Source organism: Purpureocillium takamizusanense, chromosome 14 (assembly GCF_022605165.1).
Source record: "Purpureocillium takamizusanense chromosome 14, complete sequence".
Classification (NCBI taxonomy): domain Eukaryota; kingdom Fungi; phylum Ascomycota; class Sordariomycetes; order Hypocreales; family Ophiocordycipitaceae; genus Purpureocillium; species Purpureocillium takamizusanense.
In genome coordinates, this window is record NC_063081.1 from 243337 (window position 1) to 261754 (window position 18418).

At 58.1% G+C, this 18418-nt stretch overlaps 5 protein-coding genes across 6 annotated transcripts; 4 read left to right on the plus strand and 1 right to left on the minus strand.

Moving 5' to 3' along the window:
- The first annotated feature begins 720 nt into the window (after nt 1-720).
- ISU1 (iron-binding protein) lies at nt 721-2192 on the plus strand. The gene is made up of 4 exons (XM_047992531.1): nt 721-1031; nt 1153-1380; nt 1464-1529; nt 1655-2192. Exons 1-4 carry the CDS (start codon nt 899-901, stop codon nt 1786-1788), a joined length of 561 nt encoding a protein of 186 aa, XP_047848545.1. The 5' UTR covers nt 721-898; the 3' UTR covers nt 1789-2192.
- Nucleotides 2152-6241, minus strand: JDV02_010771 (uncharacterized protein). The gene is made up of 3 exons (XM_047992532.1): nt 5212-6241; nt 3696-5146; nt 2152-3625 (listed from the first exon to the last, which is right to left on the minus strand). Exons 1-3 carry the CDS (start codon nt 5316-5318, stop codon nt 2850-2852), a joined length of 2334 nt encoding a protein of 777 aa, XP_047848546.1. The 5' UTR covers nt 5319-6241; the 3' UTR covers nt 2152-2849.
- A 4937-nt stretch (nt 6242-11178) lies between these two features.
- Nucleotides 11179-12531, plus strand: JDV02_010772 (uncharacterized protein). 2 transcript variants are annotated; one of them, XM_047992534.1, is made up of 3 exons: nt 11179-11498; nt 11618-11665; nt 11835-12531. In XM_047992534.1, the coding sequence occupies exons 1-3, from the start codon at nt 11393-11395 to the stop codon at nt 12146-12148; spliced, it is 468 nt and encodes a 155-aa protein (XP_047848548.1). In that variant the 5' UTR covers nt 11179-11392; the 3' UTR covers nt 12149-12531. The 2 variants fall into 2 exon arrangements, with proteins under 2 accessions (XP_047848548.1, XP_047848547.1); XM_047992533.1 differs by having other exon boundaries at nt 11179-11665; nt 11835-12177.
- Nucleotides 12532-15215: 2684 nt separating this feature from the next.
- Nucleotides 15216-16313, plus strand: JDV02_010773 (uncharacterized protein; the record flags this gene model as incomplete). Its single annotated transcript, XM_047992535.1, has 3 exons — nt 15216-15230; nt 15302-15482; nt 15607-16313. 3 exons carry the CDS (start codon nt 15216-15218, stop codon nt 16311-16313), a joined length of 903 nt encoding a protein of 300 aa, XP_047848549.1.
- Nucleotides 16314-17457: 1144 nt separating this feature from the next.
- Nucleotides 17458-17898, plus strand: JDV02_010774 (uncharacterized protein; the record flags this gene model as incomplete). Its single annotated transcript, XM_047992536.1, has 1 exon — nt 17458-17898. One exon carries the CDS (start codon nt 17458-17460, stop codon nt 17896-17898), a length of 441 nt encoding a protein of 146 aa, XP_047848550.1.
- Nucleotides 17899-18418: the final 520 nt, after the last annotated feature.

An 18418-nucleotide genomic window follows, 5' to 3' on the forward strand; every position in this document is an offset into this window, starting at 1 on the left:
CGAGGTTTCTACTGCTGCTGCCGCTGCCCGAGACGGCATCTGAGACCAAGTACGGAGTACAAAAAAAAGTTTCCGCATCCTTGTTCTCCTCAGATGGTTCTGCTCCGCCTCAGGAAAAACACCGCGATGACAGCTCTCGTCCGTCCGCGGAGGGTCGGACAGTGGACGAATGGAAATGACCGATTCGGCCTATTGTCGTACATACGACACGCACACGCACACACACACACACACGCATCGCCGGGTGGGTGGTGCTTGGAGCTCAGCGCGCCTGCGCCCAATTGGCGATGCTCCTTGTAGCGCCCCCGGAGATGAGATAATCTGTTACCTCACTGGCCGACGCCCTCTCGCACCCGTTCGCACCGTGACGTCGCCCCCATCTGCACCGGGCCTTGCAACAGTGTCAAGCGAGGCCCCGCACGTTGGTCTCGCCCCCTCAAAATGCATGACTTCACTCCCCCCGGCTTTTACAGCGGGGCCCCCCCCGGGGCGCGGCGACGGACTGCGCGCGCTGTAGAGTCACGTGCACGCGCCGGTTTCGCGGACTTTGTCGGCGATTTCTACAATGGATGGTTGGTGGTTGTGCCCGGCGAGTGGGCGCGGCACGGCGCTAGGCTAGCCCAGCTGCCGGTGCTTTTTGGCTCTCTCCCCTCCCACTGCCTTATCAATCTGGTAAAACGGGGGCGACCCAGGCCCGCCAAAACCGGGTCTCTCTCTCTTTCACGCACCTCTTTTTCCTCTACTCGCCTCTTCCCTCTCTCTCTCCATCGCCACCTCGCATTCCCAATCAACCACCGCCTCCTCGAAAGAAACCCCGTAACCCAAAAACCAGAACAACAAGCAGAAAAGCATCAGCGACGACAGCAACGACCGTTCGCCCGCCCACCCCGCCGTCATCATGCTTCCCCTGCGCGCGTCCTTCCGCGCGATTCGGGCCCTGCCGTCGCCCGCCGCCGTCGCCACCACCGTCGGCCGCAGAGCCGCCGTCACCTCCCGCGTACCGGCCGCAACCCGCTCCTACCACGACAAAGATATGTTTTCCCTACCCATCACATCGCATGCATGCCCCTTTCTGGCGGTGGCGGCGACCTTTGTGTGAACAACGATCATGAGAAGGAGCAACCTTAGGCTGACATGCGCCCCGGCCAGCACTCATCGACCACTACAGCCGGCCGCGGAATCCCGGGTCCATGGACAAGAAGGACCCGTCCGTCGGGACGGGCCTCGTCGGCGCCCCCGCCTGCGGCGACGTCATGAAGCTCCAGATCAAGGTCGACGAGAAGACGGGCACCATCACCGACGCCAAGTTCAAGACGTTTGGCTGCGGCTCTGCCATCGCCAGCTCCAGCTACCTGACCACGCTCGTCAAGGGCATGCGGTGTTCGTCTTGCCTGCCTACCCGCCCGCCCCCAGCACGCCCTCTCCTCACACAAATGCTGACGTTGATATTCTCATCTTCATAGTGGATGACGCCGCCAAGATCCGCAACGTCGACATCTCCAAGGAACTCTGCCTCCCTCCCGTCAAGCGTGAGTCGAATCTCCCCTGCCCCCTACCCCCTTCTCCTCCAAGATTATGATATCCCTACCTACCTACCTACCTACCTGTCCCACGCTGACACAACCCGGCCGCGCGCGCCCCCCCACACACACAGTCCACTGCTCTATGCTCGCCGAGGACGCCATCAAGGCTGCCATCGCCGACTATCACGGCAAGAACCCCAAGGCCTCCATCTCCGACCTCGCCGGCACCGCGCGGACGCTGGAGAAGGAGACGGCCGCGGCCTAAGTCGGAGAAAAAAACGTTTGACGACGATGACGATGGTGATGCGTCGTCAGGTCAGCAGCGAGGGAGGACTTGTCACGATACAGTTGCGTAGTGGGAAACGAAACTCGGCATGGTTCAGGGCGAGTTGCCTTTTGTTTTGGTCGTTTGTTTCACCAGAGCGGAGTGGAGTTTATCTTCAAGGCATGGTGCGGATTGACTGTACGCAATCACGCGCGGCACAGGGATACCGGGATATGTTTGCTTGTTACTGCGTCGGACGCGCGGCACCTCTCCCAAAAATAAAAAGAGCTCGAGGTCTTGATGATCCCAGAATGAACATGATTTCAATGGGAGTATGGATGGATAGCATCGTCAGAAACTGAACCTCAATTGTGCATCCCCCTTCTAACAGTGTGTCTGCTGGCACTCAACGCATTGTCTCATTTCCCGTTGCGCATGTTGACTGTTGACGCAACAGCCTACCTACCGACTGCTCTCATACCGGACCCATCCGCGGGCCTGTCCTGGTCAACGTCCCGACTCCGCACAATGATCGATGTATCCTGTGTCTCGCCAGGAGCATGCCCTGCCACACCCCCTCCCTTCAGCCAAGTATGCCTGATAAGGTACCAGGTGACCAAAACTTGGTGTGAGCGCACCTGGCGCTCTGCCTTTTGTAGTCTCGCGAGAGCATCCCCTAGTATCCTGTACAAGAAACGAACCATAAACGCATCCCAATCATCCCATCTCATGAGCCGTGAGCCGTAAGCCTACTGGTCCGTAAAACTGGCCGTAATTCTTTCCCACCTACATAAGGGTAGGGGGAGGGGGTGTTTCTGCTGTGAAGCGCTTTCTGATCAAGGCAAAATGGATATCGAAGCGACGCAGCCATGCCATAATGAAACGAGGCTAACATTCCAACCGAAAGCCAAAAGTCCGTCCGAAATAAGGGTAGATGTTCAGAAAAAAACAACGCTGTGCGTGCCATCCAAGTAAGTGTAAATGTGCCCGATCAAATTAGTGTGGCGGCAGGGTATCCAAGAAACATGTCCGTCGTGTAGTTAAGAGATTGGCCAAAAAAATCATGATGTCAGCCACTCGTCGAATGATCTCTCTGTAAGATTTCCTTGAAACAGCGGTGGAGGGACAGGCTGCGTCCAGTCGGTCCACTTGCGCGCCCACTCCCGTTTGTTAAAATATATGTTCGCTAGGCTCAAGCAGAGATCCCGAAGGTGCTTTCTGTGGAAAGCGTTTCTGTCTCCGGGAGCACTCCGGGAGCACTTGCGAATGGCAAGACGCATTGTGTAAAGTCTTCGGTGCAGGCATCTCAGGCCCGTGATAGTCGCATCAGTCTTTCGACCCTGTTTCAGATTCTCTGACAAGGCGAAATATATCTGATGCTCAATCAGCCGCCCGAACATGTGGAAGAGAACAGCGCCGAGCCCGTTGAGCCGTGTGTCCGCGTCAATTCGTCGGCCATCCCCCAGAAGCTGGAACTGGAAGGAACCGCCAGACGAATCCTCCTCGTCGTCGATCAAAGAGCCCCAGTCGAAGGGGTCATCATCAAGTGTGGGGATGCAGGCTGCCAGGCGAGCTCTGCTCGTTGCTCGAAACCCGCTTTGGGCCATGAAGTCCCGCAACGTGGGGAAGAGATGGCAGGCGGCGCTGGCCTCATCGATCAGCTCGAGACATGCCCTCAGGTCGAAAGTACATTCAGACTGTGCCTGCATCCTGGTGCGGTACAGGCTCATATGCGACCAGCCTCTATTGACACATTCGCCAAGATCGGTCGTGATCTGCGAAGTTGTGCAGCCCTCCAAAGATCGGTAGGGGACCAAGGCATGAACGCCATGGTGTTCTTGGAGATTGGTGTTAGTTGGGTGGTCTCTACAGACAGGGTCGGTGGATGGCGAGGAAAATGTACGTACCAGTGAACTGAGTAGCGCCACCCCCTTCTAGCAGGGGCATGAAGTGGTGTCTTGTACAGACACACGTGTTGGAGCGACCCGTACTGCACGTGGTGCATCGTGTTTTGCCGTCCTCGCCCAAGTCACACTGTAGCAAGAACCACGAGTTAGGATAAAGTGCCATCCGCTTGCTAGGATTAGGTGCATTTCTTACGCCACGGTTCTTCCATTTGCATCGGGCACATATGCTGAGGTTGGTCTTGCGTTTCTTGGCGTCATCCTTCTTCTGTCTCGACAAGGGTCCCTTGCGAATACCCTTTCTCTTCTTGCCCGTCGATGGGCCTGCTGGCTCTGGTTCGTCTGTGGCGACGGGGGCTTGTGGAGTACCATGGGGCGCCGCCCGGACCGGTGTGTTGACAGACGGGCCCGGCTGCCCGGGCCATGTAGATGAGCCGGACCCGGTTGGGTCATTGACATGTATCCGAAAAGGACCAGTCGCATTGACGGATTGATCTGTCTCCGTGCCTACTGTGAACTGCGTCGTGCTTGATACGGATCGCTCTGTGGGCAGCAAAGCTGGTGCTACGAGATGGTTGTATGAATTGTATGTGCTCGGGGATGTGCCGACTTGAGGGTCGGTCATGAGGTTGGAAGAGAGGCTGGCTTGTGACAGTATTCTCGGCCGATGGGGAATGCTTGCCCGGGTCCAATGTTGACCAGGGATGCCCACGGGCTGTGCGGAGACTGGAGGAGCCCTAGAGGCACCATGTTGCCACTCCAGAGAAGCTGGCTGGGGTTGGACTGGCTGGCCCTGGCCCTGGTCCTCTTGGTATTGCTGGTACTGCGCTTGCTGGCATTGGTCCTGCTGGTGTTGACCTTGTTGGTATTGGCTCTCTTGGTCGTGGTTCTGCTGGCTTGGCTGATATTGACCTTCTTGGGATTGGCCTTGCGTGTATTGGCCATGCTGGTGAATGTGTGGGTTTGTTGGGTTAGGTGATGGCCCGCCGGGCATCCCCTGGGCAGTCGGATATACCACTTGAGACGGTACCCCAGCAGGGTCAACAACCATCATTGGTGGGTCAAAACCCCGGTGGCTGCTGTGGAAGGATATGCCAGGATCATGTGTGCCGCCTTGAGGATTGTTCGCAAGGTTGGTGTCAGTATAATCATATTGGGATAACTGGTCATTGGCAAAGAGGGACGCCATATTGAATGCCCCCGTGGGCTGCCCTGTTGTGTCCATGGACTGGGAACCAGGTTCATACGCGTGTTGGGGGACATAGTCGACGGCTTGGTCCTGTGGATCGAGGAGGGAGGGTGCGAAATGCGCGGTCCTGTTGTCCCACCGAGAGAACAGCTCCAGCGGACGTTGGCTCCAGCTACTGTCGAATTCTTGAAGGTAGCCCTGGATCTCGCCAGGTCGACTGGACGCGGCGGCATTTCCCTGAGATTCGTCGAGTTCCTCATTCATCCTGAACGAACGCATGAGCCTCTATTGATCGAACAAGGAGAGCTGGAAAGCCAGCGTCATACTTACGTGAACGGGTAGGTGGAAGAACTGTTGAGATGGTGGCCGTTCGCCATGTCGGTGGTCATGAACCCCGGCAGCATCCCGTGCCCACGGCCGAGCTCGTCCTCAGCCATAATGGTGGCGAAGTATTTCGTTCGTATGGGGCGTCTCGGAGAAAAACGATGATCGGGGGAGGTGGCAGGACAAGCCCGTGGTGAGTGTAAGTTGCTTGCCGACGCTGGGGCAGCTGGTCTGGTATGGCGGGCGGAGCGGTGACAAATGGGCACAAGCAGCAGGCGGGCGAGGATGGATTGGCAAGAGCACTTGAACGAGCGGGGTCTTGTCCCAACGATGGTATGGCCGCCAGACGCCGTGACAAGCGAGCAGCTGTGGCGGTGTCGAATGGTCTTGGAGATGTGGGAGGTAATAGAATGGCTGGCGCGTTGTCGTGCCCTTTCGCCGTGTCGGTCGGGATTTGCTCGTCTAAGTCCGCACGGAGCCAGGCGGAGACGGGGAGCGACGACTGGGGCAACGACGTTGGCCGCTGGAGCGTTGGTGTCGAAGCCGCGTGCCTCTCGTCGACGTGGCCTAGGTAAGGTACTGTATCCTCGGGTGACGCAACGTAGATGGGAGAAGCCAAGCCAAGGTAGTAAATAGTGCCCAAAAGCTCGTACTTCGTAGAGTGCGGTCAAGTCGCAGATTCGACGGCCAAGCAGACGGCAAGACTGCAGTAATAATATATTTGCAGCGACGAAACGGAGCGCCTCTGCGGGGGCGGCCAACGACCTTTAAATTTGGTCGCAGGTGCTGCGGCCGCCGGGTGGTGTGTGGTTGCAAGGTAGAGGGACGAACCGTGTGGGCGGCCGGGGGAGCTTATGAACGGCTGCCCAGGCGGCCCACCGTTGGCAAGTGTAGAGATTTTTGGGGATTGGGGTGGGAAGGCGACGAGACAGACAGACACCCTGGAAGGAGCAAGGAGCATACAAGCCCGGGAAGGCGGTATGAATCGTTTTTGGGTGGCGGGACGCGTTGGGTAAGTGGAAGGAAGAAAGGAAGGAAGAAAAGAAGGAGAGGAGGAAGGAGAGAAGAAGGAAGGAGGAAAGGAGGGAAAGAGACAAGGAGGCTAGCAGGCAGTGCAGGCGACGGGCGTGACAGCGGCGGGTATGGTGAAGCTTCACGACACACGTCTGGTTGCATGCAATCACACAGGTAAGTTGACGTCCGAGTCTGGAGAGCAACGGGAGTGACCCCACTAGGCGAGAGAGAAGAGGAGGCGGATGGGAACTGGCGAGACGAGGGGCACCATATACATGGCGCCTAACGATGGGTAGGGAAGGGTAGGGCAGGGGCAAAGCCATTGTCGACGACGCAGCAGGCCTCGCCTCCAGACCACCGCCTGTCGACCGCCGTTGTGCTCTTCGCTCTGGACGGCGCCCGCCCGCCCCGGCAGACGCGTTGCGTCGGTCGAGCTACGGACAGTTGAACGTGTTGAGCCAGCCATAACGACGTACTGGGTACTTGACGCCCGCATGTGCAACAAGTGGAGAGTGGCTCGTTGTCGACCGAAGTTGCTCGCCATGTCAAGGACGCCAGGGGTCGGGATTGGGTCAGTTGGTGAATCGGTATCGCGGCGGGATGTGGCCCTCTACACCCAGTGGATAGCGCAGGAGTGTCGATCTCGCGCGCCAGCGAGAATCGTTCTCCGTGCCTTGGTGGTTGGACAACGGCGGCGGCGGCGGCCACAGCGCAGTGGCAGCAACAGCAGCAACAGCGGCGGCGGCAACGGCAGCAGAACCACGGCCACACACAAACCTGCGTCATGCGCTACAATTTGACTGCCCAGGTGGTAGACGGGGCCTGTCCCTGTCTCTTGGGGCCCCGGGAGACGGAGAGAGCTGCCAAAACGGAGGGAGGGGTGACAGTGGGAGGGGATCTGGTGGCCATGACCGCCGACAGGGGGGGAGTGCGCCAACGAGCTGGCGGAGAGCCGCTTCGGTCGCTTCGGTACGATTGACGTCAGGCGTTGGCTCTTGAGGCCCAAGAGCTTCCAGCCCGAAGATTGATGGGCGCTCATCAGCTGACCATGTTGGCAGGAGGCAGATTCTCGTTAGCGGAAATCCTAGATCTACTCTGGAGGTCCTGCCACCTTTTTTGAGCTAAGACTTCATCCGGTCCCTTGATTCTCTTCTCTTCGGGCGATGCTGCCCAGTGCTGCACTTGACCAGACGGATGTCTGTTAGTCTTTGGGCAGTGCTGGGAGATGGGCATCGTGGACGTTGTCAAGGCTCGGCCCGAACAACTACTACGAGCGCGAGTCTGAGCCCCGTTTACCTCTCAGCCTGCCTGCCCACAGCCAAAGGATTTGATGAGTGTCCCACGACCGAGCCGGACTTTGTTTCTCTCCGTGACTGCCAGAGCGTCGCGTACGAGAAACAAGAGTCGGTGTCGCGCGGAGATGGGGTGGCGGTGCGGTGTCGTCGAGCACTGGGACACCAGCCGGCGGCGGAGGCGATGCACACCTGCCTTCAGGTTCACCCACTTTGACGAGGCCAATTCTCGGTATAGGACCCATTGGCTCACGACATCCGCCGGCCACACGCGCGCACAGTCACTTGCTTGAAAAAGGTGGCTGCTCTGGTTGCAATTCACCTTTGGCGTCGCCGCCAAGGAAACGGCGCTCATGCTCACCTTATCTCCATGATGACCGACGCCGGCCGGATGGATGGGATGGCATTGTTTGGCCAGAGGATAGACAGGTAGTCGGCCAGGCACCTACTGTACCTAATAACCCTCGGGTTTGCGGGTGACGGGGAATAAGGTATGTCACACTCGCCCCATCAACCCCCCGGTAGGCGGCGCGCTATCCGTGTGACAAGTGCCATGACGGGTAGGAGAAGGAAGTACTTGGCAGGACGTGGATCGCATAGCAGGCCAGCCAGACCAGCGCTAACACGCTTTGCGTCCCCTTCATCGCTGCCGGATTCAAAGGAAGAAGCGGCTTGCTTCCTCATCCTCTTGCCATGCTGGCTGGCTGGCTGGCTGGCTGGCTAGCTGGCTGGGTTGGCAGCGAGTTAAACCTCTCGCTTCGATTTCGGTGAGCGTGAAGTGGATTAAGCCGACGCGGGTGCTCGACTTGACCCTCGTTCTGCAACGATTGGAAGGGGGATGGAGGCTCCACCCTTCAGACCGAAGAATTGAAACAAAGCGCAAACAAACAAAACGCATCAGAGGCGATGACGACGACGACAACGGTGACGATATCCGGGGCGAGGGAGAAGGGGCGCCACCCTGGAGCGTGGGGACATTGTCGTTCCAAGTGAGACGCTGCCGCGAGACGAGTGGCACTACCGGCGGCGGGACGAGAGAGAGCTCGCAGCACACGTGCGGTTGGATCAGTTGGTCCCTGGATCGGGCCGCAGCCCCAGCTGAAAAGGGTTTACCCTCAATCTCCCGCCTCCCCTCTCTTGGGACACGCTGGCGAGAGGGTTGGGGGTGGCTTAGGGGAGGAGGGGGGGATGGATGAATAGGTGGTGTGCGCGCGTACTGGCGTCTGCGAGTCTTCGGGCCTCCAAGAGCGGCATGGCGGCGCTGCCATTGTGCAAGAGGTTGGTTGGGGTCGGAGCGGTTCCCTTCTTTTGAGACTCGCAGGATGCAATCGAGCCGGGAGGAGGGCACACTAAAGACAGCCAAGCAGAAACGGAGAGGAAGCAAAAAAGCATTAATGAAACCAAGATGCAAATCACATGAACCATCGATGCATTGTCAGGGCGGACGGGGCTGGCGTCGCGGGAAGCCATCGTTAGCGAATCGATGCGCTGTCCACCGACCGCACTTTTTTATCAATTTTTTTTTGATCGGGGACCCCAAGGCGCTGACGATGACGACGACGACAGCGACAGCTTGCCAGCGACAAAAAAGAACCCCGGTAGCTCCGACGTGGCCGGCGGCGCCTGATTATCGCTGGGGGATGGGGGGGGGGGGAGAGAGAGGAAAAAGCAAAGGTAATTAGCACGATTGCCTCGTCGACGCCTCGCGGGTGTGTGCTCTTTCCTGCTGCTGCTGCTGCTGCTGCCGCTGGCCCGCTACCACGACGAAAGGAAAGAGCGAATGATGGACGGCCCCGTCTCGGCCACGACGCCCCGAGGGGATTGATCGCCCTCTTTTTTCTCTCTCTTGCAAGCCACGCCCTCTTTTTGCCGCCACGAGCGCGGTCCGCATCGCCTGTCGTTGGCCAACAGACGAAGCGAGTACTTGAACGAGGCCGTTTGCCCTCCTTCCTTCCGAATCGGACCGCGCTGTCCGTTGAGGAAGACTCACTCCTTGTCTTGTTTGTTTCCTCCTCCCTGTCCTTGCACGGGGGGATGGGATGGGATGGGACGGGATGGGATGGGATGGGATAAGCGCGACGGAAAGAGCCGCAGACAGCACCTCCTCGCTCCCGCCTCTCGCCAGCCGCCACCCCGTCCTGTCTGTCCGTCCGCCTCTCCCGGGACGGCAACGGCCACAGAGACGGGGGAGGGAGGGAGGGAGGAGAAGGATGAGGAGCCTCCTTCGGGGGGGCGACCGTACCGCATGGCCGTTCGACCCTGACCTTTTTCTTGGTTTCGCCACTCCGGGTCCCGCCCCCTTGCCGGGTTTCCCTCTTCCCCAGATGAACGGATCTTGAGGCTCTGCGGCTCGGGGGTGTCGGGGGTTTCGGGGTTGGTGCGTCGCATTGCCGACTGACGTGACAGCTACCCGCTCTCCCCTCCTGCCATCCCCTCCTCCCCTCCTAGGTATCCTTGGCTGGTTGTCATCCTGGCTGGCTGGCGGGCTCCCTCCCCCGTGGAACACAGGTGCTGGCGATGATGCCTCCGGCGCGGGGGAGGGGAAGGCGGGGGGGGGGGGGCGTTGCATGATCGACACCGACAACGACGCGCATGGGCGGCGACACAGCATGGCATGTCGGACGGTCGTTTGTCAGTCAGTCGGTCGCCAGACGTCGTCGTCAATGAACCAAGTTGGAGGAACCTAAAAAGGCAAGCATGCAGGCAAGGGGAGCCACAACAATCGTCGGTCGGTGCCCACGCGGCACAGCAGCAGCAGCAGCAGCAGCAGCCCCGTTGGAGATCTTGGGACGGAGCCTCGAATACCGGGCCAGCCAGCCAGCCAGCCAGCCGAAGAAAGCCAATTCAATGGGGCAGTGCAGTGTAGCGCACGCACGCACACTGCCGTCGGCTCTTCTTCTTGGTCATCATTGAGTGGGTGGTCAGTCTTCATCAGTCATCAGTCGGTCAAGCCACTCTGCCCCTCGTGCTCCTCTTGCCCTGCCTCACTCTCTCGTCGTTCCCTCGATCCTCTCCAACGCTCGCGAGGAGCTTCTTTGTAGGTCGCCACCCTCTTGTTGCCGCTACCATCGCCAGCCCCAGCCAGCTTCCCCTGAACCCACAACAGCGCTAAGCCATCCCCCCCAAAGCCCCTCCACCCCCCCGCCCCAAAAACGCTCCAGCAGCCTCCCGTCCCACATCTTTTTTTGCCCTTCCCGCTCCCCAGCCAGCGTCCCGCGGCCGTTGCGTTGCCCCTCCTCCCGTCTCCTCTTCGAGGCTCCTCCCGCCGCAAGGTACCTTCGAAGGACGGGTCCCGCGATTTCGTCGTCTTTCGCTCGGATACGAAATACGCGCCGCCAGCTCACTGGCTCGCACCCTCGCCCCATCATGCCACCCAAAGACACTCGCCGCTCCGCCCGCCAATTGGGCAGAGAACCCACCGTAGCTGGGCGGCCGTGGGTTCATCTACTACTGGCCATTACAACTTTGCCCGTTGCCTGGCGCGCGAGTCCAGCCACAATTGCTGCTACCTGCTATCCGCTAAAGGGGCTCGGCTTTCGTGATGCCGGTATTTGGGGCTGGGCTGGGCGCGGTGCGGCGCCGAGCAGAGGTGCCGATCTCGCGTGGCTGCTGGTCGAAGGATATATAAGTATGGGTGGGTGGCCTGTAGGGTCGAGTGTAAAGAAAGAGAGAGGGGTCGTAGTAGATCAATTGAAAAGAAAGAGAATCAACCTCATTCTTGTCCCAAACCACTTCTCCCTCTCTCAGATCGGTGGCGATCGAACGAACAAGACGACGACGACGAGTTCGACCAACAGAGCGAGCGCAACTGCCCAAGTCCCGGGCACCATCACCACCACCACCACAGCTCGTCACCAAAACCAACAAACTCCTCCCGCACAATGGGTTTCGGCGCCAAGGAAAAGACCCCCGAAGAGGTCGCGCATATCCCGCCCCAGCTGTCCGACCTGCACTGCTTCACGGAGACGGAGGGGGTCATTACAACCAGTGAGCCAAAAGCCCGCCCCAGCTTTTCCCTCCCCCTTGATTCAGGTCAGGTGGTATTGTAGCTTAGTAGCATCAAAAGGTTGTACGGTACTTTGCTGACGGAGCATTTGCCTGCTTAGCCATGATGGACCTTCCGGGATACCGCGTCGAAAAGGTCCTGGGCACCGGTACGTGTAACGTCTTCCTTGTCTCTGTAGCCTTACACGCCCCCCTCCCCTCCCCCCCCCAATGGCCCGGCCCCTGCACCCCCAGATGCGCGCGCGCACGGGCACACACACATATACTTCGTATACTGTACACACATACAAACTAACACACACATGATGTGGGTTCCAGTCTACGGCATCAGCGTGCGGTCGCGCAACATCGCGGCCAGCCTGGGCATGGTGATGAAGAGCTTCGCGGGCGGGGAGCTGCGGTGGTTCACGTCGATGCTCTACGCGTGCCGCAACGACTCCATCGGCCGCGTCGTCGACGAGTGCAAGCGCCGCGGCGGCAACGCCATCATCTGCCTGCGCTTCGACGCCGGCGACATGGGCGGCTTCGCGCAGACGGCCGCGTACGGCACCGCGTGCGTCGTGCGCCGCGTCGAGGGCGCGACGGTCGAGGTGCCATCGCAGCTGGCTGGCGGTGCTGGTGAGGCGGCGTGATTGACACCTATACTGTGGGTATAAGCAGGTAACCTGGGGGGGGGGGTTTATTACTACACCTTACCTTAAACAGCGTACGAAAGGTACTAGGTATTGCTGCTGCAACGACGGGGCAGTGCGCGTGGATGGTTGGGTAGGTGGGTGGTACTCATGTGGGCAGAGAACTGATGGTGGTGGTGGTGGTGGTGGTTGACTGACGGAGGATGATGACTGTTGGATTTGTCAGGTTTGTTGGAGAGATACCCTTCTTTCTCGTGTCATGTCCATGTACGTTGTCAAGTATGCATGGACAATATGGCATGTCTGGAATAGAAATCTGCTTGCTTTCTCATGGACCGATGAAAGCGACCGCGCGCGCGTCGTCGTCGGCAACAAACTTCGGGGGGAAAAAGTCGCCACGGTTCGTTCGCAGCAGCATGCGCAAACCCCATCCATCATGCCACACCGTCCCGCCCCAGCTTTTGGCTACCAACTACGTTACTACCTAGCATTACAGTCATCACCGTGTCAATCTGCTTGGAGTACGCATGTAAGTTAGCTACGTAGTAACAATGTTGGGGTTGGTGGTTTTGTGTGTGTGTCAAACATGCTGTACCGCCCCAAGCGTCTCACATACCTAGCCAGCGAGGTTATCCATCACACGGGACTGGATGGAGCCTCTGAGCGTCATCATGGCTGTTGTTTGCAACAGCCAGGTGGTGGTACGCATCAAGTCTCTCACCATTTGATGATCTTCGGATCATGTAATAAGCTGCCGAGGTCCCACGTTTTCACGGTATCTGGGCCAGGCGACACCCAATGGTGGGACCTCTACTGGCGAAGCGCGTCTCTCGCCCTTGGCAAACTGTGGCTTCCCCAACGAGGGGCTCAATGGGGATAATGGAATGGGCATGAACGCTGACGATGTCTCTTGTATAGGTAGTCATTGGCTTCACCGGCAGCGGAGCTGTGCCGGGCAAAGAGTGGGCGCCAGCTGGAAAGCTAAGAAGACGGCCGACTTTCGAGGCTAGCATCAAGGCTCTCGGCGATAAAGCTCGTTGCAACCCTATCAAGCCGCGTTGTACCATGCGCGTATATAACCTAAGGCATGAGGTTCAGACGCGACGATATATCGAGGCGCTACACCGTCCTTTACAATGACATACCGCTGTCCTCCGTAGGCTCATCACAGCCCATCGCATCCCTAGGAGGGTTCAAGCTCAACAGCTTTACAAAAAAAAATAAAAAATTGCGGTGCTTGTGAATGCAACTAAACTTTATCTCATGAACCTAACCTCAGAGGTCATTGCTTTCTGCCTCCAAGTTAAAACGATCTATCGGGCTCGATACTTCTACAGATTCAGATCCGTGGATCTTATAGTGACATGATACATAGCTACGAGGCGCGTATTAATGACGTTATGCCGAGTCACCGCCCTGGACAGACGTCTGGTTTTGGGCAGATTGGGAGGAATAGAGCGAAGGAGAGGGGGGGGGGGTCATTATGACTGACAGAGGACTGAGGCCTGATTACCAAGGTTAGCCTTCATACTCGATCTGAGCACGCACACACTCTTAGTCATGAGGCGTGTTTTTGACCTCGTAAACTAAAGTTTCGATATCCGAATATCGGGCTAGTAGTTCGCGAGTAAAGCGCGCACGGCGAGACGGGAGATAAACTCCGGCACCGTATCCATGCCGTATGCTACCTGAATATACTTTTTCCCATTATATCATACTGAAACCTCGAGCGATACAGTGCATACCTTCTTCAATAGGTAGCCCACGTAGCTCAGAGCGTAGGATCAGCTCCCACTTGCCCATCAGGCGCCACGTGGCTCAGTACTTCCGATAGTAGGTTGAGAACGGCTTATAAATTCTTTACTAACATAATGCGAGTATGTTCAGGCATTCCTTGCGCTCTAAAGCTTTTAGGAATAGGCTTTCTGGGCCGTTTATCCTAGACTGGACCAGTTATGTCATTGAATCCCTGTAAACCTGGATAAAAGGAGGACGGTTCTCCCTCGTCGACGTATCTCTTCGTAACGAATCTAGAAACACAGACACCATCTAGTATTCCTTCTTGTCGCCTCGCAACATCTCAGTAATCCTCTTCCGTCTCTCATTTATCGCGCCGGACTGTTGTTAAGAGGTCACAATCAATCCAGACAATCCGCTACATGTATTCTACACACCTTTCCAACGCTCGAATATAGTATCAACGATCAAGACGTGAGATGCTATAAATCATATCAAGTACTGGAGCCTCGGAGCTAACCTTCGCACAGGAAAATTACCAAATCAATGGCCAATCTCGTCATTGCTTTGGCTCTTTTCGTCCTGGCCGCATCGGCTGTACCGGGTAGCGACCCGCTCGACGTGCGCCAGAAGCAGGCGAAGTGTGGTGAGCACTGCACAAAGTGTATCTTGGCCTGCTGGGCCGGGGCTACCTATTGCAACGGCGAGTGTGAGAGAGACTTCACTGCACGCAGCTGTGGTGATTCCTCTTGGTCTGTGAAGGATCCTCAGGCTTGTGACACTTCACCCGACCCAAAGAAATGTCGAGAGTGTGGGATCTGTTTGAAAAAGTGTAGTGACGGGGTAATTAAGTGTGAAAGGGAATGTAAAGCCGCATTCTAGGAAAGGGTTCTAGCTATCTATTTGGGGAAAAGTTCTGTAAATTGCTCTCTATATTATTCAGACATGAGTAACGCGAGTGTACCATAGCACCAGACGCATGCATGTCGGGCATTTTTCCGGACCTTTTTCTCTTTCACAGGCGCGAGCTGCCGCAATCTGACTCACTCTGGATGCTACGAAACACAATGTAACCGATGCAAGTCAACGTTTCCAAGTCCAGTCTCCGCTGACACGCGAGCGATGCGACGACGGCAGCGGGTGCCCAAGTCTGCGGCGGTGGCACAAGTCGCGCGGCGTCATTGAACAAGCGCTGTGAGGTCGCGCTCGGATGATGTCATCCACATAGAAAAGCCCACGCCTAACCAGCTTGCAAGTCCCATCTGGCTTCGCTGAGCCTGCCAGACGTGCACCCCGCGCACATCATGCAGGGCCAATTTGTGTCTCAACCATGGAGATATATGCGGTAGGTGCGCTCTACGTGTCCCATGTCACGTTCCATGAATGCGAGCAGTCGGACTGAGCCCGTCGCACCAGGCTGGCGCCGTCGCGGCCTTCACCGTCGACGTCCTCGTCTATCCGCTCGACACCCTGAAGACGCGTTACCAGAGCCAGGACTACATCAAGACGTACGCCCCGGGCTCCAGCAATAAAGCCCTAGCGATCCGTGGCCTGTACCAGGGCATTGGCAGCGTGGTGCTTGCCACTCTCCCAGCAGGTGAGTTAGATGCAACGGGTCGACCGCTCGGCTGACCCTGAGTGAGGCGGGTCGCATGGAACCGCGGACGCACAGGCTGTCTTACCACGCAAGACGGTAGGCTGACAAGGCTTTTTGTGCACAGCCGGCTTGTTCTTCTCGACGTACGAGCATGCCAAGGAAGTCATTGGAAGGACGGTGCACGTCCACTCCGCCTTCGTCCACTCGTCCGCCTCGGCAGTTGCCGAGATGGCATCGTGCCTCGTCCTCGCCCCAGCCGAGGTGATTAAGCAAAATGCTCAGATGCTGCGACAAGACCCTGCCAGTCGCAACGCCAACAGATCGACGTCACTGCGAGCCTTTCGCCAACTCGCCGGTCCAGGCGCCCCGGGGCGCTTGTTCTCGGGTTACACGGCGCTCGTCGCGCGCAATCTGCCCTTCACCGCCCTGCAATTCCCAGTCTTTGAACATATTCGTTCGCGTCTATGGCAGTCCAGGCTCAAGGACCGCGTCGACCAGAGCAGAGGCGTGTGGGAGACTGGCATGGTGGCCGGCGCCAGTGCTGGTTCTGCCGGCGCGTTCGCAGCGTTTGTGACGACGCCCAGCGATGTCGTCAAGACCCGCATGATGCTCATGGGCCCGGACGACAGCATAGAACGGTCCAGGAAGGGGGCGTGGAGTGTGACGAGGCAGATATACCACGAGCGAGGGCTCAAAGGCTTCTTTCGAGGAGGGCTCTTCCGCTCTGCCTGGACTGCCTTAGGAAGCTCGTTGTATCTTGGGACGTATGACATGGCTAAGCTCTGGCTGAAGCGTCGGAGACCAGAGATAGACGACTCAATTGGACTGTGACTCCACATGGTGTCGTTTTACGGTAGCGGCGGGTTGATCTGCACACGTAGTCTCTCGCCGTCAATACCTTATCGCTGAACTACATGGTACGCTTGCGATCTGATGTTTCCGTCAGCGCCTCGTCTCGTTCAACGGGCAGGATCGAAGCAAGCGCGCGGGTTGCCCCGCGTGGCTGCGCGGGCTCGGCCGACAATGATCGGGCTTTTTGCGTCCCGAGAGCCCTGTTGCCTTGCAAGTGCGAGAGCTTCCCGGAGCCGACGGACAGGTTGAAGATCGAATGATTGAGACGATCCCCAACTGCCGACATCCAATAGGCAAGGAGCCGAATTTGACGTCTGCAAGGGTCCTGCAACATTCTAGAAAGCCCCCTCCGTCGCCATCAATCAAGGGTTGGCGCGGGTGGCGCGCCACAGGGCCGATGTCGCCATTGCGGCTCAAACTTTGCCTGTGTTGGCTGCGGAGATGGTGTGATGCGATGGTGCAATCAAGGGGCTAGCGCACAACAGCCCAGCCCAAACCCTCTTGACCACGCATTGACGTCGATCTGGGGAATGTCCAATTCCTCGATGCCCTCTCGCGCCTCCGGGCAAACCTAGGCAGTATCACGAGAGCCAGACGACTGAAACCTTGCCAATTCGGCAATTCGACGCAGTCCCGTGCAGTCGCCAGTGCATACTGTCGTGGGCTCGCTCCGTAGATGCCCCAGTGCCCGCCCGACTCCGTGGCTCGTCGTTGCTGATCTTGGATTGCGAAATCCGGGCCCCGGACTGCCTCATCGCTGCTAAAATTGCTCTGACTGGCCCGCTTCCACAAACGCGCCCCTCCCCAAGGATCCTGCCGTGCAGTCCAGCAATGTCGACCCTCAGCCGTGCGCTGCGCTGGGTATCGGGTGCCCGGGGAAACAGCTGTCGTGCCCGCATGGCGGTGTGCTGTCGCTTGCTGGATTCCCTCCATCCCGTTCCCTTGCTTCTGCCCTTTATTTGTCCCTGACTCGCGCCCGGGCTGCCCGTGCCTTTGTCGTAGTTTTTCCCTGGCCGAGCCAACTCGACGAACGGTTTTTTTTCCTCCCAGAAACATCGCCGTTCTTCGTGTTGCAGCGTTGCCTCGCCGTCCGAGTCCCCGCGCACCAGTCCCCCCTGCCACCATGGCAGCACAAGCCCAGACAGCGCTCCCCGTCGACGTGCCGGTCTTCTCCAGGGAGAAGGAGGCCATTTCCGCACTCCGCGATGACCTCCTACCACAAGATCGCCTCATCATCCAGTCGCCGTACTCGGATCCAGAGCATCTGCTGGATCTCGACACACTGGATCGCGAGAACGCCCTCCTCGCTCAGGCTCTGGCTCGCTTGCGGGCAACCCGTGACGACTATGCCACGGCGCCGTACACCGAATCCTTCAACTGGTCCGAAGTGATCGCCGAGCTGAAGCAGCTTGCCGAGGCGTCTGGCAAGGGCTTCAAGGAGACGTCTTTTTACATCGTCGCATTTCGCTCGCAGATCAAGCCGAGCACCGAGTACAGCCACCTCGGTGAGCTGGACAAGGCCGCCCATGCCGAGGCCGTAGCCAGCGGCGGCTTTCTCAAGTGAGCCTTCTGCGTCGATGCTTAAAGCCTGGCTCCATATGCTGATTATGGCGCAGGTACTGGTTCGGGTCGCCGGATTCCGAGTTGCGCAATCTCGCAACCTGCATTTGGAGGTCGCGCGAGGATGCGATGGAGGGCGGGAGGGGTCCCGCCCATCGAAAAGCCGCAGGTTCTACGCGGGCTTTGTATGCGTTCTGGAAGATCGACCAGCATCGCCTCGTCGTGCGAGACAATGTCGACAGCTGGGGAATCGTTCCTTGGAGTCAGTGAGGGCGCGCTCGAGCGTCTCAGTAGGGGCGAGCAGGCCAACTTCAGCGACAGCGACTCCGTGAATGCCGACGGAAGACACATGGCATCGCGGAAGCTCTTTCATGGAAAGTGCGCAAGGGGCGGTCTCATATTAGCGATAAATAGCGTTTTAGAAGGTGTAGAACCTTGATGGTATTGAAGAGACAGCATTGCTGCCACGCTATTTGTACTCTCGAGTGACCTCAGACGGATATGAAAACAAATTCACGCACTCG